Raw genomic sequence first — 22312 nt, 5'->3', positions numbered from 1 at the left:
GTATGCATGTAAGTATCTATACATGTATGTATATAAATAAAATATATAACACAACATGAATTTCTCTTTGGGCCTTAAGCAGCTTCTTCCATGACACGCTAATGGAGGAGGAGGAGGAGGAGGAGGATAATAGGAAGATAAGAATGAGGAAAAGGATAACAGGAGGAGGAGGAGGAGGAGGAGGAGGAGGAGGAGGAGGAGGAGGAGGAGGAGGAGGAGGAGGAGGAGGAGGAGGAGGAGGAGGAGGAGGAGAGGGAGGAGGAGAGGGAGAAGGAAGGAGGAGAGGTGAGGGACAAGGGAGACCGAGGAGTCTGGTTGTTGAGGAAGAGGGGAGAAAAAGAAGAGGAAGAAGAGGAGGAGGAAGGGTCAGCAACAAGCCCACATAGGGATAAATGTAGCAAATAAATATAATCAATAACTAAAGTAAGCATGAAAATGTCAGTGATGAAATAAAAGTAACTTTGAAAAATGTCTAATCTTAATCATACTTTCCTTTAGATTGATTTAATATTTCAAGTTAGTATGGCAGCAAAATAAGAATTATAAAAGCCTTCTTCCATTATACTTGTGATTGCAACAAGTACAAGGAAGATGACAGTGCATGAACAAGAGGTTAGAGCAGAAAGCATAGTACACTATGAATCAAAATTACACAGGAAGAATAACAAAGCGCAGATCCAGACACACAGGTATAAAAGGTATGAATAACACCCCACATACATTTGTAAGGGTTGAGTCTTGGTGCTTGGCAGATAAGAAGGCAAGGAAGACAGATGTTACCAGAAAATGCATACATGAGATATGACCAAGAAAGTCAGACAAAAGACCAATATACAGTTAGACAAGCAGTCTGAAATGATATAGTTTACCATCTCCCTAATGACACACTGCATGAAGATAGATGATCAGCAATATAAACACCAGAGTTATGCTATCAAAATGTTACAGAAAAATACCTGAAATTTGCACATGAAAATTTTGCTTTTCACAGACATGCCATTATTAAAATTCACACAAGAAAGTATGCAAGAGAAAAAGGGCCTTAAGAAGGCCATCAGCAGCCAACAGATCAAATCTTACATTTGTTGTAATTCTTTTAAGATTAATACCTTTCAAACTCCACAAAGACAGTGTCTGATCACCATCATCTTTATATTCTATTGAAATACTGAGGATCTCTTCATTGAAAATAATTAAACATTTGTTATGTACTCGGCGCTGCAAGTCTGATGAGTTTGCTACCTGTTACGAATGAGTTCAAGTTGTGTTGTTTCCATAACATTCAAGAACCACATATTGGTTGCTATCTTCATGTGTTGTCTGGGTAACACAATCCTTTCTCATTGCAAAACCTACACACGAACAATTCAAATAAGTATTAAGATGAAGTGTGATATTCACAACTGAATGAGCTGTCTTTGGTTAAGTACTTCACTTGCTGAGAATAACAACAATAAAATTTTAAGTAAATGACTCTATACTGATATATGCACAGTATTCAAAATAACAATGAACAAACACTTTGAAAGCGTCATAGAAAATGTTAAGTAATGAAACTTTGAATATCATTTTAGGAAGACCAGTCATTATTTGTGGTGGTGTAACAAAATGGCCAGCACACTGAAGCTATACAAAAATATATTGGCATATATAAATCAAAACTCAAAAATATGCTCACACTCATGTGCTCTGACTGACCACCCAATACATCCTGGTCTGTTAAGTGTACACATCCTTCAACTTCATCTAAAACTTAGATACACTAAAATGGAGCAACCTTCATTACAATACATTTGGCTTTCCAAGCTGCCTAATGTTTTAATTTTCTTCAGCTGCCTCCATGCTAAGGAATAAACTGTGTTACAAGACTCAATCTGGGAACTGGTTCACAAAACATCACTACCTTGAAGGAGAATCTTGGGGAGAAGAGAAATGGCAGATAGCTTACTCTCCTTCACTATTGTTGCTATTACTTTTTTTATGCTCACCATCACAAGGTCTCTCTCTCTCTCTTTCTCTCTCTCTATCAATTCCAAATACTAAAAAGTATATCATCAATTAACAGCACTGCCAACATGTAGCCCAACCATCTACTGCACATCAGTTGTTGTTCATACATTTACAACTTGGGTCATCATCTGTGCTTGCTTTGATTTGCTTGAGTATTTTCTTTCTCATCTTACTGTAAGACAGTCAGCTGCTACCCTACCTGATCCTACCATAGCCAACCCAATATGGATATCATATCTAACACTGAGTGACTAATCAGTCATTATGTATTCATTTATCTAGGGGTACTTTCTTTTCCTATACATCTATTCTGTTCTTGTACAAATGTGGTGGAGTCCAAGAAACAGATCAAATAAAACCTATCAATAAACAAATTGTTATTTCCTAAACCTTCACAGAAGATTGTTTCAACATGGTGTATTGAGTACCTTCAGATAAGCACAGGTTTGACTTATAGTGGGTAGAGGTACATCAGGTAGAATGGCAGCCTAAACCATTGTGACTCAGTGTCTATCAATGAGGTAGGAAAATTTTTGTTGAAAAATATGTATAATAAAAAGAAATTAATGTGCAACACACCTGTGCCTACTACTTGATCTTCCTTTCACAAAAGCAAGTTAGTGCTGAGGCAATGATAGACCCAGGTAAATATTTCAAGATTCAATATGTGTTGCTGTAACAACATGAAACTGAAATTAAGTACTTTGCAATTCATGATTTTATACTTTTTGGTATGATATTTGGCACAAATCAGAAAAGTTCACTGACCACTCAGTACAAGACTTCAGGACGCATGCTGTGAAATATTGGAGTAAGCAGTGAGTATACCATTCTTGACACAATACATGAAACGATTCACGACTTCACTTGACAAGCAATGTGCAATAAGATTCCTGTTTGTTTACTTCTACTTAGTCAAGATCAAAAGATGAGAGACGAGAGAGATATGATCTATACTGCTGTCAGACAACTCAGATGGGAAAAATTACCCTGAATCATCACATTTAGCAAGACATTTGATCCTCTCACGACTACACAATGTAAGTCTTTTGCTATTTAGAAATCAAACATTGTATCCAAGAAGTAGCTGCCTCAGTTAAAATATAGCAAGAGAGTATTTACTAATCAAGTACCTACGTAAAGCCTTCTTTCACACAGATGGCCTCGTGATGGTGATCATTAAGAGCTTTAAAAAATATCAGATGAATTAATGGAACGCTCAAATATATAAAGCATTCTTACAACACACACACACACACACATGCACACATAGATAAATAAATAAATTAATATAAAATATAAGGTAATTGGTCTGCTGGCTGAGTTTCAAATGGGAGAAGTATTAATTAAAGAATCATACAGAGCATGCAAGTAATCTTCACAGGAGTCATGTGAGTAAAAAGCTGAAAGAGGTCAAGGTGTAAAAAATGGGATATTTTTGATCAACAGAAGTAGAAATATGACTACAAGAAGGTATGTATTATGTATTGCTGAGTCATGAACAAGGAACCACTATCACTATGGTATATAGTTCAAGGAAAGAAATAGTATTTTGTGTGTGTGTGTGTGTGTGTGTGTGTGTGTGTGTGTGTGTGTGTGTGTGTGTGTGTGTGTGTGTGTGTGTGTGTGTGTGTGTGTGTGTGTGTGTGTGTGTGTGCGTGTATAGTGTGTGTGTGTGTAGTGTGTGTGTGCGTGTATAGTGTGTGTGTGCGTGTATAGTGTGTGTGTGCGTGTATAGTGTGTGTGTGCGTGTATAGTGTGTGTGTGCGTGTATAGTGTGTGTGCAGTATGTCGTGGTGTGGGTGTGTACTGTGTGGTGGTGTATGGTGTGGTGTGGTGTGGTGTGGTGTGGTGTGGTGTGGTGTGGTGTGGTGTGGTATGGTGTGGTGTGATGTGTATGTGAAAAGACCAACAGACTCCTCTACTCTCAGAGTTAGGAGACAAGGGATAAGGAATCAAGCAACAGGGAATAAAGTCATTGGATGGGGGTCAAAGTCACTGATGACACCAGAAATTTCTCAGTTTGGGATGATAGGAAGGACAGATAGATAGACAGATTGCAAGAGTAGCAGCTAGCGTGTTTCCAGGTCAGAAGCGGCCGCAATCCCCACGTTCACTACACGTGCCACACGGCCTGAAGGCGGATGGTCCTCCTCTGGGCTGTGCCGGAGTGCTGTGGGGCGGCCGGCGGCCCCCGACCTGGCCCCCCTCAAGTGTTAAGCAGGTGGTTCAACTCATGGTGGAGGGCCAGCAAGTCCTTGATGCGATCACCAAGCTGCAGGTTGACGCTCTCCACCACCCCTCGCTGCGTGTCTTGTGTTGACATGGCCACCTCCAGCTGAGACTGAGCCCTCACTGTCTCCATCCGCAGTTGTTCATTCTCATCGCTCAATCGCTGCCAGAAGAGAAAAGATGATGCCTAAGAATGTAACTTTCACTATTAAACTCTATGTAGGAATTCCCTTTGAGAAGTAGGTATGACATACACATACCCTTTCAAGCTGCAGCTTTCACATCCTTAATAAAGAAAGCTATTCTTAAAGATTCTCACAACTAACAAAAGGAATTATGCAATACTTTTGTTCTTCACTTACTCGGGCTAATAGGGGGAAGGGTTGGTCCAATAAATGCACAAATGCGAGTGTCTGACTTATACAAATTCCCTCCCCCTTGCACACACACTAAGGAAAAATCAGACTTGGTGCAGGATTTATTTACTGAATTTTGAGGGATTTAAAATTTTGGGATCATATTTGTCTCTCCAAAACCTTCAGACCCTAAATTAACAGATGGTGTACTTTAATTTTTGATAATCAAATGCCCTTCCCACCAGAAAGCCATTTTGAAATGTCTCATGCGGTTGCATCATAGCCTGACTCAAACCCTACACAGTACATGGCCAGGTGTCAGAAATAACGTCCTTACAGGCATGAATTGACAAGGATTAGAATCAGAAACTTCAAGAAGAGAAGACAAGAAATAAACAAAATGTATCACTGGTAAACAGCTGGACCTTGAGTCCTCGCCTCCCCTCTCCCATCCATCAAGTGTGTTATCTCCCCCTCCAAAACCCTCGACTCACCTTACCCCTTACCTTACTGCCACACTTCTAAACCATCTCTCTCTATATCATAAGACTGCTTTTATCTTTTCAAGCATAGTTTTTTCTCACTACCTTCATCATCACAACTATACATCACTCAACTCTCACAATAACACTATTACAAAAGATTACATTGAGACAGGTATAAAAGCTGGACCAGACAAGTAATGAATACTTCACTGTATCATTATCTCACTTTAACACGCTAACAATGACTCAGAGAGTGTTCAGTTCAGCAGTAAAACAGCAGATTGCCGTGACGCTGTTGATGGCGTCTTCCTAACCCTCATGTAACACTGAGTAATATCATCTAGAGAAGGGGGGATATGATGGGTCATCATCTTATCATGCTCCAGGAAGTTATTAATGTATACACATGTGTGAAAATTTCATGTCAGTCACGTGAATACAAATAGCAAAACAAGGACAAAATTATGGAAAATCTTTAGGAACGAATCTCAAAAAGTGTTTTTTTACACTTCAAACTTTTTTTTACAAAATTGGTATAAACTCTGATCGACTTTTGTTTGGTATCATTCTAAACTACAACTAAAATGCAATTTTCTGTTGTAATTAGATTTTTTATAATGTCAATAGAAAATGAAGTACAGGAAAGAAAAAAAAATGGATGGGCAGTTCAACTTGGACTTTAGTCCCTGGGTCAGTCAAAGTCCGACTTGTCATGAAATCTGAGTTATCGGGATCCGAGTTATCAAGATTCAACAGTATAGCATTTACAGAAGAACTATTTCACTGTATAGTCATAAACATTTCCATTACACAAACCTAGTTTCATAACAGCCCTAATAAAACATTAGATTCACAGTCATTATATCTATACATAAGGAAGCAACCTCACCTGCATCTTCTCTCGTAAATCTTCTGCTCTAGCTCGCTGCAGCTGAACCTCCATCTCTTCTATTGTTGACTCCCGGGACCTGAGCTCCTCTTCTGTACTCTCCAGCCTTGCCCTCAATGAAGCCACTTCCTTCACCAACTCCTCAGACTCACCAAGGCCTACTGAACATCACAACATTTGGTTAATTCCAGTGAACAAATAATGGTAAAGAATTAGTTCTGTATATTAATTTGAAGTCAATTATTTATGAATATCAAGTGTTTGTCATATCTCATCACTACACAGCTAAAATTATTCACTAATTCAACATCCGCAGTAAATTATCAAACATAAATAATGAATATTCTCAATCTTCCATACTGGAGGATGTTACAAATATAAGCGAGTTAATGTGTAATGTCTATGTTCCACTGGTATCCAGCCTTCTGAAACTGGAAGTAGACTGCCACTTGGTGGACCAAAAAAAAGATGGGGTTTGAAGTCATGAGGAGCATTATAACTAGAACTGTAAGACTAGACAGAAAATAATGCACATGACTGCTGCCTCTGACTACCATCAGGTGACTTGACGTAACCATGAAGCCTGCCTTGCATTTCAAAGCAATCGTGAGGGAAATTATGGTGATACAGCACAGCAGGCAGTAAAAGACTGCAAGAAATTTAACGCTATACTCGACTGTGTGAGTTACGACAAAACGTTTTTTAATTTCATTCTACTTAGCAAAGCTACATGAATTGAACACTGCCAAACATCTGAATAGCCATTATACTATTCTAAATAACTCCTTTCTCAAAATACTGCAAACTTCCAAATTGCTTACTCCGTCCTCCAGCATCTAGTTCATGTATACGAGTTTTCATGCGACTGTTTTCCTCTTTGTAGGTCTGTAGCTGCTTCTTCCACTCTTCCACATTAGCAGTGGATTCCTGGAGGGCTGACGTGAGCCGTGCATTTGTCGTTTTTAGTGAATTCAACTCTATTTCCCACTTCTTAGCATTAGCAGAACTGGAAAGGAGGAATATAAAAATGTTAGTATGTAACAATAACTTGAATTAGATTTTTGTTGAGAGAAAAAATAGTAAAGACATCTGATTGCAGCAAACCTTACAACATCTAGAATGTCATTATTTCAAATAAGTATTAGACTAATCAGCTTGGTACACCTTTTTGAAACTAAGATGTAAATATATGGAATCATCCAAGTAGTGTTTGCATAACACTGAAAGTTCTGTATGAAGGACAAAGCAGCTCTCTTCAGCACAGAATGCCAAGAAAAGAGGAGTGAACATATAGGAGATGTAAGCACACTATTAAAAGATAAAAATGTTACAGTACCCATATCTATGCACCTTGGTTGTCCCATGAAATCAAGAAATCTGGCTTTCACAACAGCAATTACAGTAAAATAAGCTGAACTTGATGCAGGGTTGCTACCATCACTCGCACAACTCCATGTGTCAAACAAATACCTTTGAGCAAGAGCAAGCTTGAGTCGGTCATTTTCATATTTGAGCTGCATCTGGGTGTCAACATTTCCTCCAGCACCTGCAGCGCCCACCTTGTCTCCCCCTCCTCCCCCTCCTCCCCCACCTGCCCCACCCTGCTTGTGCTTTGGACTTTCTCCTGTAGGCTGCAGACCTGTAAGGGAAGGCCACCAATGCATTAGCAGGTCACACATGGATATGGTACAGGACATTACCAACGCATACAGTAAAAACTGTACAGCCAAAAATATCAGTAAATGATTAACATGCAAATGTTGAAATCTTACAGACTATGTATACATGCTGCTGTAATGAAGTGAATGAGCAAACACACGCACAGATGTGTGTGTGTGTGTGTGTGTGTGTGTGTGTGTGTGTGTGTGTGTGTGTGTGTGTGTGTGTGTGTGTGTGTGTGTGTGTGTGTGTGTGTATTTACCTAGTTGTATTGTACAGGGTTCAAGTGGGGCTCATAGTGTCCTGTCTCCTTATCTCCATTTATTTAATTTTTCTTTAAAGCTATGCACATTATGTGCTGTAACAACTCAATGTGTGTGTGTGTGTGTGTGTGTGTGTGTGTGTGTGTGTGTGTGTGTGTGTGTGTGTGTGTGTGTGTGTGTGTGTGTGTGTGTGTGTGTCAGAAAACCTTCTCATTTTAAAGTATTGGAGAAAGCCAATGTAAAACACTATGAACTGAATGTGATTCTTGAAGTAGTCTGCCATGAGTCCCAAGTAAAAGTCTTGAGTTTGAAGTAATGTTGTAAACCCATGTGATTCAGGCAGACATGGAACCTGTCTTTATAAATGATGATGATGATGATAAAGCTGTATCTATGTAAGTCTGACATTAGTCTGAATGGCAAAAAGATAACAATGATGCGGAAATTCTTGTTATATATTTTGATGCACACAGAGATTTACATACATTATGTTATGTATTAATTTGCTTCATGATTGGTGACATACCTCCTTCTAATATCCTATTTTCTATCAGCACACATAAAGGTGTGTAGCAAAATCTGCATGATGTTTAAAAGCCAGTCAATTACAGCATTCATCATATCAATGAGTAAAAATTGACTGCAGTTATTCCATTTCAACTTCACTCCTTAATGCAGGTTTCCATCTTGACGAGTCAGGATTTAAGACAGGAGAGGAAAGCTAAAGGCTACAGGAGGTGAGTATAGTAATCTGCCTTTTGTTGCATTTAACAACATTAACAGTTTATGGGTGGGTGCAAGAACACTGTATTTGTTTCCAGTGATATGTAACGATGAGATGATGTACGTACACATGTTCTGCACCAAAGAGTGTAGAGCACCTCTGACTTGCTCATAGGAAATGGGAATGAATTAAGGCAGTAATACTATTAGGATAAATTGATAATGGACCTAAAAGCTCCTGCAGCCATAGTTAAGAAAAAATCTACTCTTTCCCTTACTTGAACACTACTCATTTATACTTTATAATAATTGTCCATCATAAATTCCAATAAGTGTTTCTTTTTATGTAAATGATTTTTTTTTTCATATTTACTATAGTAAAATCTTAAAACTAATATGCAATCTAAAATGCAATACAGAAGCATAGGCAGAGAAAGAAGCATTGCTATGGCAAACAAGCAATATAAAGACTGCACCCAACACAAAATGCATATCACGTAGCTTATATATATATATATATATATATATATATATATATATATATATATATATATATATATATATATATATATATATATATATAAAATCATATATCATATAAAAAAAAAAGCCTTATTTCACCCAAACAACCTGTTAGAGGATGAACTGAAACAACCTTCAAACATGAATCAATCATTACATGATGTATGTAAGGTGGATGCTATAAGTGTAAAAATAAAATTCTCTATAAAATATGGAAGGAAAGAACACAATGAAATACACATGTGGGAGAACAGGGCAATGGCACTACAGGAGTATGCACAGATGTAGTTATAATGAAACTTTGATTAAATTCATCCCTACAAAGAAGTTTTAAACCTTTACACCAAAATATAGAAATGCATAAAATATCAAAGTACCATCATGTATTACAGTTAATTAATTTGCAAAAAAAATCAACCCACACCTTCCAGGACCTCAATTAATCCTGCCTAACACTTCAGTGTACTGACATTGCAGCTGCACACTATCAAAATTACCTTTACACCTCATAAATTTCACGATAATAGAAGCAAAATTTTTGTTTACTGATTCTGAGTCCATGACAAATTGTAAGTAAATTTCCATACAGCATTATTGTATAAATGGCATTATTGAAAAAAATAAACAAATAAAACTAACTAACTAAATAAATAAATAAATAAATAAATAATAATTTTCACTTAACTTGAAACTCCAAAAGCAACAACAAAAATAAAAAAATAAAGACTAATGAATAACTTAAATAATTCAGAATTCTGACAATCAGTGCAGCCATAAAGACGCCGTCACACTGGCGCGTTTCCTGTCGGCTTCCTTCCAGTCGTCTTTTTCTGTTTGCATCGTCCAACCTTTATAGAGGAAGGTTGTCATCAACTTTAGTCATCAAATGAAAATTCGTGTTTGTAATACATTTATACTAAACTAACCTTCTTGTTTAAAAATAATAAAAAAATCTTGTTTTATATAAGAAAAGGAAACATAAAATGGCTGAACTCTATACATCATTAAATCATTTAACTTAATCAAGAATACATAACAGCAAACACTGGTTTGCATGACTTGATACCTACTTACATTTTTGGAAGGTTTCTGTTTCTCTACTCCTGCATGGTGGATATAATTCTAACTCACTTGGTTTACAAAACTTGCAGTAAGGTGCAGAACAGTAACTGGTTGCCTATGTATCAGCAGAGTAGCATTTGTGGAGAATTTTGAACTAGGCTGACTGGATTTGAGAAATAATAGTCAATTTTCAGAAAGTTGATGGAAAAGTTGATAAAAAGTGCCAGTATGATGGGGCCTTCAGACTTTACTCACTAAAATACAATGTGTTGCTTAAAATCATTATTGAAAAATGTAGGAGTAAGATCTTGTGATTACAGATTTTTATCATTCAATTTGACACACAGAATTTTTGATAGGTTGACAGAGGGGCAGCAAATGTGATAAAAGTAATAATACTTGATTACTTATACCATACATAAAAAAAGGGTATGAAACAGTTGAATTTAAAGAGTATAACTTCCAGATGCTACAATAAGTAATATAAATTATGAACATGGACGTATTATTGAATTTTCTGTATTCAAAATTGGTGAAAAAAATAAAAGATGTCAGCATTGAAGACACTGATATGAGGTTGTAGGGTTAGCCTGGTTGCAACTGACAGTTTACAAAGCCTTAAAAGATTGATCCCAAAATCATAACAAAGAACTCCTTCAATTACCTGTGACCTTATCTGAAGACACAATACTAATAAGATCAAATCAATGATAGGCAAACAAAGAATTCATCCTTCTAACAAAAAAAAACACACAAGCTACTAAACATATTACACTAAGTATAAACAGCGAACACCAAACAGTAGTGCATCACACCTTCAAAATCGTTAAAATTCATTAGTAGTTCACCAGGCACAGACATAATTTCAACTCATCCCACATGCAGCAGGATACCAAAGAAATATCAAGCACTCTACGTCTCTACTTGCGGCGATGGGGTGAACAGGTGTGTGTGAGGAGGGACTGAGTGTGGACCTGTCATCCTGGGCCTGTGAGCAACCACGCACAAAAGGAGGTAAGACTGTAGATGACGAGCATGCACCGATTACCTGGGACTGTTACATCCTTGGCAGCTTAGTATTCCAGTCACCTGAAGTCTGGGTTCCTTCATAACTACGTACAGTCACCAACATTGTTTCCTTGCCTCTCTAGTCACCTGCGGTTCCTACAGTTACAGTCACCTACTCTGATCATGTGTTAGCGAAAGTGGCCTCAGTTGCTTGGGATAAACTCAGTATCATCAGTTATGAAACAAATATGCTGGAAAAAGCTAATTCCTGCCTCTTAGTTTCTCACTTGTAATGTCAGAACTTCACTTTGCTTGTTACTTGTATTACTTGTGGCATACTGGGACTTGTTAAATTACTCTGCTATATGATGTTAAATTAAATTACTTTGCTATATGAGGAAAGTGAACACAGAGAGAGAGAGAGAGAGAGAGAGAGAGAGAGAGAGAGAGAGAGAGAGAGAGAGAGAGAGAGAGAGAGAGAGAGAGAGAGAGAGAGAGAGAGAGAGAGAGAGAGAGAGAGAGAGAGAGAGAGAGAGAGAGAGAGAGAGAACAGAAAGATCAATAGCCATTGCAAAACAAAGCAGAGAAGCAGAGGAAAGTTTGGTGCTCAAGCTCTAGATCTCACTTACTCCTTCACTCACTCGCTCATTAACACACACACACACACACACACACACACACACACACACACACACACACACACACACACACAAACGAAGAAATATGCATACACACACACGAACACAAATGACCAAAATACACAGCTTTATCCACAGACTGGACAATACAAGCTCAAAGCTGGCAGTCAGGTATTCAATGCATGATCCTCAAGACCATTAGTGATTTACACACACACACACACACACACACACACACACACACACACACACACACACACACACACACACACACACATACAGAGTTCTGACTCTTATTTCATTAAATGTATGTTTTGCTCATTTTCTACATTTTGGTCAGTCTTTGGCAAATACTCTGTGATGTGATTCAAAGTCCATACAGACCACTTATATTTAATATTAATCATTAATAGATCCCAAATGCCATTATGAAAAATAATTAAATCACTTAGGTGAAATGTTTCGATAAAGCATGCGGCAACCTGCTAAGTGTTGGTGACAACACACGGCTTAAGTCCTCATCCAACGCTGTTAGTGGTGTTAGGACAAGGTAGAGGCAACATGCAGCTTGAGGCCAACAGTGACACAGAGCCAAGGCGAGGCCCCACACAGGCCCCATTACCCCACACACTCAGGGGCTCTCCAGCTTAGCTCTACTGCAACCTTGATGCCAATTACCTGAGAGGCTTTGTGAGCGCTGGTGAGCAACTAAGGATGATTTGAGCAGCGAGGCATTAGTGTCATTAGAGTTGGCCAGGGCAAGGTGGTCCAGACCTGTAAGAGGAGCCCAGTGAGCCCTCTCCCTTTCTCTCTCTTGTTGTCCTTCTCTCTCTTTCACTCTTTCTCTCTCTCTCTCTCCCTCACATTCTCCTGTTCATCTTATTATGAGTCTTCTTAAGGACTACACAGTGTCTAGGGTGTCCCAAAAGCAGCGTCAAGTGTCAGCCTCAAGTCATGGCCTCTGTGTGGCCCTCCTGGTGTCTGATGCTGCAACATGGCTCATACAACATATCATTAAAAATACATATCACTTAAAACTATCAGTCTTAAAGCACAACATGGCTCAATCATTTGGCTTACATGGTATACTGTATTTCACTTGTCACTGAGGTATATATAGTAGCTATAAAGACATTGTGAAGTAATAGTCTCCAACAGTGAATACACAGGAAATTAGGCATCTAATGTAGATCAGAATGAACATCTTTAATAGGTCATGCCAGCAGTTGATGGTTGTCAGTCAGCTTGTGGTATCCTGCCTAATGCTCCAGCATCCTCATGTCTGTCAATCTTCAGATGTCAAGCGCCACACCTCCAGCAGGCAAGAGAGAAAACGGTATAGAGTAGTGAAGGCCTCCTTCTTGGTGATCTGCTAACCACATTAGAGGAGGAAGACATCACTTGCTAAGCAAATGAGATGTACCACTCAATATATCAAACGAAAAAATGCAAGGGAAAAAACTTAAGAGCAAAGGGTTATTCTGAAATCACTGCAGTACTCCAGTATTCCACTAATGTCTACTAAGAATGTGTGAATGTGAAGCATGCTACAGCACTGTGATCAGGTGTGTTTTATGTCTGTTGCATCTTAAACACGCGAAAATAACACCTCACTCAACTGATGCAAGATTTCCTTATCTTCATTTCACTTGCATCAAGATAAGAAATGCTTTGGAAAAACTGAGCTTGCATCTTAAACAAGTAAAAATAACACCTTACTCAACTGATGCAAGATTTCCTTATCTTCATTTCATTTGCATTAAGATAAGAAATGCTATGGAAAAACTGAGCTTTTGAATCCTACAAAAAGGAAAAAAGTTGAAGTCTTTCTTAACAGTAATCTTACACATCTAAATAATCTGTGTTTACTGATAACAATGGGTTAAAAATCTCCAAACACACCTCACTGCCAACAACAGCCTCACAGAGGATGTGAGGAACAAATATGAGCCATTACCCACACAACAGAAGAGAAGCATTAGGAGCACAACCATTTTAATCATTGCTGCTCTCTCTCTCTCTCTCTCTCTCTCTCACACACACACACACACACACACACACACACACACACACACACACACACACACACACACACACACACACACACACACACATAGTTATGAGCGATGTGTGCTTTGGTAAGTGAGAGTAAAACAAGATCTGGACACAGCTTGTGGACACGTGTGGCACACTGACTGTGTGCTGTCCACAGGCATCTCACCTTTGGTTAATGTGTTCAGACTCACTGGTGGTTGGGTAAGATGTGTTAGTTCAGCCAACATAGAAAATATTGTAAGCATTCTCAATATTAAAAATGTTCTGAAACTATTCAAGTGAGGTTGATAATTGAAGAATAATTTTTAATATAATATACAATGGAGACTCAATACTCAAACTTTTCAATATTCAAATGCAAATGTTTGAATTAATACTCAAAAAATTACCTGATAGTCGAACATCTACACACGTGTTTGTAAACAAAAGTGTCCCCCTTCCCTCTCTGACAGTTGTGACTTTTGCTGCTGCAGTCATCAGAATAACATTCTCCTGTATTCTATCTGTAGTTTTCTTTTATAAACTTATATTAACACCAAAGGCTTATTGGTGGTGAAAATATCTGGTAATCGAACGGCTGCCCATTTGGTTATATACAAAGCTCTATCCTCTCCCTTCTCGCAGCAGCCAATGTACCGTTCAGATACTGTATTACTGGTATTACCGTAATACCGGTATACCGAATGCTGGTGTGCATCCCTAGTCCTACCGCAGTCTTGAGAAAAACAACATTCTTCTGTGTTCTGTCGGTAGTTTTTCATTTAAAAACTTACCATGGCACCTAAGAGGCTTATTAGTGATGAAAATAAGGAATCTGGTGTAAGTGCGTGCAAGTGTTAGTGAGCCACAGCACTCCATTAGTCGATTCACAGGAATCACACAAGAAGAAAAGTTACAAAGACATTTTCGTGAATGATGACTCGTCCTCCAGCGACCTCCCTCTTCTTTCACTCTTCTCCCCTATTCTTCTAAGTTATCCATCACCAGCCTTCACTTACGGTATGTACAAATCAAAAGTGTGAAAAAAAATACATCAAAATTTTTATAAACTTGAGATTTTGCTAAGATTAGAATGAATTACCTGATTTATAGGTATCAATAGTCGAACTTTTTAATACTTGAACAGCCATTTGGAATGAATTAAGTTCGAGTATTGTGTCTCCACTGTACTTTCTTATATGATGTTTACTATAATTTCTTTATTTTCAGGCTTTTTAGTATTAAGAAGGCTGACAACAGATTGGTGCTGTGCTAGCCTCTCCAGCATCAGGTGGTCACTGTTAGTTGTGCTGCACTGCTAAGCTAATAATAGGAATATTAATGCACAATATATGTCTGCCAGAAGGAAGTGCTGAGTGCTGTGAGGCTCAGCTTGTGTGGAGGTAAACACCTCTTTAGTAAGACACCAAGGTGAATGTTCTTGAAGGAAGAAATTAAAACTAGTGCACTTTTTTTAATATTGTCATGAGCCAAACAATACCTCATATTCCAGCATACTTTCAATTTCCTGTGGCTGGAGCCACAAATAGAAAGAGAGAAAGGTAGCATGGTGCCTTCCTTCAAGATGTGGCACTAAGAGAAAAGGGTGAAACAATAAAAATGGAAAAAGACAAGCCTAAGAGACTTCTGGACCGGCGTGCTGAGAGTCCCCTCAAGGCTGCGTCGATGTCATCCTCGAGAGCCAGAACTAGAGAGTCCAGGTCTGCGGCAAGATGATGGTGAACATAAAAAAGAAGAAATCTGACTGACCTGTACAAAGTACAAAAGAACAGAGAAGTAGGTAGCTAACTCCAATGGATTCTACTGTGCCTTCCAAGTCAATCCAAAATGTGTATGTATTCTAATAAGAAAGCTCAGTCCAATTTTATGAAAATCTGGTCTTGGAAAAAGTTCCTAGATTTTTTAGTCCACACAAACAATAATGATAAAAAAAGAATAAGAAAAGGTTTACAGAATATGAAGGTTGTGAAACTGATGTGCAAAGCACAAAATAAGTTATAGAACAGAATTAAGAAAACAGTCTTGAGTACATCAGCCTCCAATTGTTCAGGGTCTTGTTAAATACTATAGCTCTGGGGTGCACCGCAATCCTCATTGTTGCTCCTGCAGTGAGAGCTGGGAGTTTGAAGTCACAACAAAAGATACACAAGGTAAGAGTTGGGAGGGAGATGGAAAGTAGGAGTCAGTCAAGAGTGACATCCATTAATTTTCTTAATTCCAACTTTTTTCACCATTTCTGCAAATATTAAAACATTCTTTTATACAAATATATACATTTGCATTCCATTAGTGGGTAGACAGCTCTTACTTTCTGACCAACTTGTTCCTTATAATTCTAACCTCCTTCATGACTCCAATCTTCTCAGAGTTGGGAAATGTGAACCAATCAGGTGTGGCCCACCCAATAATGAAATGGAACTTTATAAATATACCTACTTGCATATAAAGAAACTTCAAGATTTGAGAAAACTTATTCTAATGCAATAGTCTCCAGTGAGGGAGGTGAACCTTGAGTGGTGAGCTTGATTAATAGAAGATACCACACAGCATGACAAATTAAGAATTCCCCCAGGACACAAGGGACACATCTTGCTATGGTTGCATCTTAAATCCAATGAGCAGTATTGGACACAACATACTATACACCTCCACCCAGGTAATGAACACAGAGCCAGGAACAAACAACCCTAGGGAGTCACTGCCACAATTACTAATCCATGAACACAACATGACACTCACTCAACACAAACAGACATAAGTAGGTTAGCAACACACAGAAATAACAGTTTCTTCCATCCTCACCAGCTTCATTCTTACACAGCAATGGTAAACAAAATATCAGATGCAACAGAGATGAATAACACAATAACATGAGTCATGGAATATTTTTAATGCCACCTTATATCTTTTCATTTGCACAAACAGGAGAAGACATAAATGTGTTATAGAATTGATGAGGAAGTGTGGATGTGCCATGTGTTATGTGTTTGGATGATGTGAGAGAGAGAGAGAGAGAGAGAGAGAGAGAGAGAGAGAGAGAGAGAGAGAGAGAGAGAGAGAGAGAGAGAGAGAGAGAGAGAGAGAGAGAGAGAGAGAGAGAGAGAGAGAGAGAGAGAGAGAGAGAGAGAGAGAGAGAGAGAGAGAGACTCAGACAAACAATCATCATGCAGCACTCAAGGGAGACTGACAAGCAGGCATGCACTACCTCCCACTCACAGGCATGCACAGAGGCAGAGGTGATAATGGTTTGTTTCTTTTTGTTTTTCCCTCAATCAAAATGAGCTGTCACTACTGCTCACCACTTGCTCAAAATTCTAACACCAAACACGAATGACCAACTACTGATGGGAGAGAGTAAAAAAAAAAATAAATAAATAAATAAATAATAATAATAATAATAATAATAAACAAATACAATATCAACAATAAAAAACAACCTCCTGCTGTTGTGGTGGTAACAGTTTGGCTGCTGCTTTAAATGAGAGTGAGAGTAAAGAAACTGAGACATATGGTGACTTTTGTTGTCTAGGACTACAGCAAACTTCAGCACACCTCAGTATTGTCAAAGGCTTATAAAAACATTTCCCAAAATATGTATCAGTAAATAACAAAGGCAATTTTTCCTTTCATAATATCCCAACTACATGTGTCACTTATCAAATACAATACATATCATCTTCTACATAAAAATGTCTCGTAAGAAAATGCCATCACAAACCTCAGTAAGAGAATACCACTCTTGAGTCTTTCATCACTTTCAAGAATGTTTAACAAACTGCTTAAGAGAAATCTCTATCATCACGATCAACATCAAAACAATAACCCACATTAAACTTCTCACACTTCTCAAGCTTAATGAATCTGTTTGGTGCAAGTTTAGAGTATGATCTCCAAAGGCACCAGTGAAAGGAGTGAGGAGTAATGCAGCCAGTTTAATGCATGTAATTCTATTTTATTCTCTTGTGTGACCTAGATGAAGTCATGATTGCCATACCATCACTAGCAGCGTCCTAAACTCTCTACCTCATGTGGAGCTTGGCTACAGTACGAGGACCAGTCTAGCTCCTTTACTTGGCGAATGGTCCCAAGTTATATTCTACACATTCTCAAATGTAGATTCCTGACTCCACTCCTGGTGTGATAATGAGTTTGTCCTGATGATGGCACAGTTGATGATAGATTTAAAAAAATGTTTTGAAAGTAAAAGGAAAATATTAATGAAAGTTACATACCAAAGACTACAAGATAAAAGAATTGAAGAAATGAATTGCCATGTGATTCCATTTGATAATAATTTTTCTTTGATCAAACAGCAAGGATTTTCTATAAAGGAATATGAAAAACATTTCCTTCACTGATATTTTTAAGAAAAAACCTGCAAACATACAATCAAAGAAATAAGAGAAGCACTTTATAATTGAAAGATATGAAATGGCACTATAAAACATATTCTCAAGAAAAAAAAAAAAAAAAATTCCTGAATAACTGCACTTCTTGGGTTTTACTAGAGATGAACTGAGTGACAATCTGTGGAGCATCAAGGTCTCTGCAACTGAACAATGTGATGGCCTAGGGAATGACTGAGAACTTTTGGGCGTGGACACGTTTATGAAGCTGTACTGTGGACAAGTAGGAACTGAACAGAAGCTCTTACCTGATATGTACCACAGCCTAGAGAAGCTATTACTTAGTGTGGGGAAGATCTATTAAACAGGGAGTGTAATACCACAAGGAAGGAGCAAAGATCTTACTTCATATTTATTCAAGGCAACTGTGATGAAAGATTTTTTATTACTTTGAGTGACAGAAAAAAATACTAATGAAAGTTATATACTGAAGACTAAAGAGAAAACAAATTACTCAGTACTAAACATGTGAGCTTAATGTCTGATGAAGAAATTATAAAGGAGAAAGAGATGAAAGGGAGTGGTCTGGTTAAATTTTCCAGATGAAACAGAAAATAACATGCTAGTCTTGCATCATAGAAACATTTTCATTTTTTTCCTTTGTTTTTATGTACTAAGAATATTGATCATGGGCTACAAAAAATCAGAAGCAAAAACATTTCTTGATTGCCATTACACATGTCAAGGAGTGTGTAGTTCAGAATATGAAAAGTAAAAATGTATTGGTGAATTCTGCTTTTTGCCTGAACATATTTTCTTGCAGGGAATGAGACATCTGCCTTACCAGACAACAAGATAGTAGTCAGAAGTAAAGTTGTCTCCTCACTGAGCACTACATATTTTCAATCTCATCTACATGAAAGTTTGTCTGGTAATCAATGACTGATGAAAAACTAATAGCATATAAGTTTTCATTGTAACAGCAACAGTTCAGTAGTACAGTTTTATCATTATGTATCTCATTAAAAACTGAAGCTCATCTGGCAATAATACTTAGATGCCAAGTTTTTAGTTGTTTCTGTCCAGTTACAAAGCAGAAAAAAAAATCTGTAAACCAAAATCATAAAATCCATAATGCTGTGCCAGAAAAATCAATAAAAATGAAAATAAATATTTAAAAATTAAATGAACAAATTCTGTGGAAAAAGAAAACAGATGAACAGAAGCACCTGACCCTTACAAGCACCATCCTTCAGGCCCTTGGGATCAGACTGTGACACCTACCTGAAGACACTGCATTGACCTCCCCCACTGAGTCCTGCTGGTTCTTGGCACGTGTGGTGAGGGGCGATGCTGTGGCTGAAGCAGAACCAGAGGACGAGGACACAGCACCCGCTCCACCGCCCACACCACCACCAGCTGCAGCACTGCCGCCGCCTGCACCCGCCCCAACTATAGTGCCATTGGTCTTTCCTGAGCGGGTTGCCTCCTTTACTTCATGGAACTTCTCTATGAACTGCAGATGGAGAATGGCAGGCAATGTAAACAAGTCATAAGTGAAAAACATCAATAAAACAAACAAACAGCGACAACATAAACTGTAAAAACTAGAGGTGATAAAATGGAAAATTGTCTGCAAGTGGTAGTGGTTAAGGGTTTGATAACTGAAGACATTTTCTCCTGTTTACCTTAGTTCAGTATTCTATGACTGAAGATGTATGACCACACCAATAAACAGCTTACCTTGTTCAGTTCAGCCTCAGTGGAAAAGCCAAGGCCATACACTGTGTTGGCTCGCATGTCTGACCACTGGCCAAACTTTTGTGACGTTTTGGTGAACATCATGTTGGGGGTGATGGTGCTGTTGATGACGGCCTGCAGTGATGACAAAGAATGGTTTACAACACTTCACTTGACTTCACTCTTTCTGTTATGATTTCATGGGAGAGCAGGTTAGAATTAGAAGACTGATGTTGGGAGAGATGGGATAAGAGGAACGAGAAGGATAGAGTTTACCCTGTAAATGCTCAGAGAGATGAGAAGAAGGAGGAAGAGAGGGGCAGATGATCAGAGGGAAGGGTTAAAAGGAAGGAGGGAATTGGAATTAGAAAGTAGGAGTTGGTTAAAAGTGTGATCCTCCATTACAGGAATGCAATTTTACAGATAACTGAACAAAACACTTCCTCCTGCCCTGATATAACTAAACAAGCAGTGTGAGAGTGAAAGAGTGCATGTTATCATTCCTTCACCCACCTTGGGACCCTCGACAGAGATGATGCGGTAAATTTGTCTGGTGGAATCGTGGAAGAAGGAGACGGAGACTGCGGATGAGGAAGCCGGGATCCATGACCGCTTGGTTTTGGGGTCGATGTGAAAGACATGAGCCTTGCAGGAGAATATGGGCTGCTCCCTGCAACACAGACAAGAGGAAAACAATGAGCATGAGGTGATTGCAGGGAATGCTTCTTCCCCCACCACCACCCAAACACACAAACATACACAGTTACCCAAGCTAAGTGAAATATGAGAGATTATTACGTGCAAACTGGTGACAAAAAAGAAAAGAAGAGGAAGATGTAGGAAACTTGTGTCAGCAAGGAAACTTAATATCTAGAAGGCACAGTGAGAATTCTGACGAGATGGGGATAAGAAAATGCAGAAGTGTCTTTTTTTTTTTTTCAATAAAATAATAATCTATTAAGTAAATTAAGATGCAGTGTGTGCAAACTGTTAGTATAAATTGTAAAAAAAAAAGTATTTTCTTTAGAGACAAAATATAGCAAGCTTAAATTATTAACCCAGTAAAAAAATATATGGAAGTAAAATTATATGCATACCAAGTTGGATAAGAGTACTGAATATGGAAACAGGACACAATAAAAGCCTCATTCAATAATGCAATGAGGTACATGTCCACCCACCCACCCACACACACACACACACACACACACACACACACACACACACACACACACACACACACACACACAAGGAAGGAGATGCAATGAAATGAAAATCCTAGGAAAACAAAGGAGGATACTTAAATAAATAAAAAACAACAACAACACTGGCTCCGATTAAAACTGAGCCCATTCATATCTGGAACTGGAAATCTTTATTGGCAGTCCAAGTCAATTCCCTCAAACCCTTCACAATAATCATGACTCTCTCTCTCTCTCTCTCTCTCTCTCTCTCTGTAGCATTCTATATTTTACCATTGTTCCTCTCCCTTCTTCCTCCTTTATCTATGTCAATTATTCATATTTTTCTTCCATAATCCTTGCTGTATTCTTTTGCATCCTCCTCCTCCTCCTCCTATTCATTCTTTCTTCATGTAAGAGTATACATATTGCAATTTCCTCTTCCTCCTCTTTCCCTCCTCATCATGCTCCTCCTCCTCCTCCTCTTCCTCTTTCCCTCCTCGTCATGCTCCTCCTTTTCCTCCTCCGTTTCACTCCCACCTTCCCTTTTCCTCCTCTATAACTTCACATTTCCTCCAAATTTATCCTCCCTGCTACCAAAATCATTCACCTCACCACTACTATCAACATCACCACCACCATCACCACTAACATTTTAAAACATTACTTCAGTACCACAACCACCACTACCACTACTACAACTTTTCCTCCCACTAACACCATTCCTTCACCACCATAACCACCACCATTCTGCCTCCTCCACTAAGCCACACCCTGCCAAAACCATCACCACAGCCTCCCTGCCACCCTGTCACCCTGCCTGTCTCTCTCCCCTGAGTCACCTATTTGGCCCCTTTCCTCTGAACCCCTTCAGTGCCATGATGTTTTCTTATTCATTCTGGTTACTATATGGTGATTTTATACAGCTTCAGAAACTTATATGGAGACTAGAATAGTGAAGACTGGCCATTAATTTTCTGACCTCCATAGATCCTTCCTAATGTAAATAAAATCATCTAATCACACCCAAAACTGAAGGTGAATATGCATCCTAGTACTGATGGGGGTTAAATTATTCGCACCAAGGAAGAGGGAAGAGGAAATGGGACAACGGGGAAGGGAAGGGAAAATAGGAGAAAATCC

The 22312-nt window shown here is 38.5% G+C and overlaps 1 protein-coding gene across 6 annotated transcripts in view; it reads right to left on the bottom strand.

Moving 5' to 3' along the window:
- Positions 1-3695: 3695 nt before the first annotated feature.
- LOC123507036 (homer protein homolog 1-like) overlaps positions 3696-22312 on the bottom strand; it is a 70222-nt gene continuing 51605 nt past the window's right edge. For 4 of the 6 annotated variants that reach the window (XM_045259540.1, XM_045259539.1, XM_045259545.1 and 1 more), the window contains 8 exons: positions 20502-20658; positions 19992-20123; positions 19533-19764; positions 12526-12621; positions 7443-7611; positions 6794-6978; positions 5973-6133; positions 3785-4405 (listed from right to left, as the gene is read on the bottom strand). In XM_045259540.1, coding sequence (XP_045115475.1) covers positions 4220-4405; positions 5973-6133; positions 6794-6978; positions 7443-7611; positions 12526-12621; positions 19533-19764; positions 19992-20123; positions 20502-20658 — 1318 coding nt within the window. In that variant the 3' untranslated portion in view covers positions 3785-4219. Of the gene's footprint in view, positions 4406-5972; positions 6134-6793; positions 6979-7442; positions 7612-12525; positions 12622-19532; positions 19765-19991; positions 20124-20501; positions 20659-22312 lie in introns of all 6 variants that reach the window. The other 2 variants (XM_045259541.1, XM_045259542.1) reach the window with 2 other exon arrangements.

This window comes from Portunus trituberculatus, chromosome 21, assembly GCF_017591435.1.
Source record: "Portunus trituberculatus isolate SZX2019 chromosome 21, ASM1759143v1, whole genome shotgun sequence".
NCBI classification, from domain to species: domain Eukaryota; kingdom Metazoa; phylum Arthropoda; class Malacostraca; order Decapoda; family Portunidae; genus Portunus; species Portunus trituberculatus.
The sequence above is the reverse complement of the archived record's forward strand: the minus strand, read 5'-3'. Positions and strand labels throughout refer to the sequence as shown.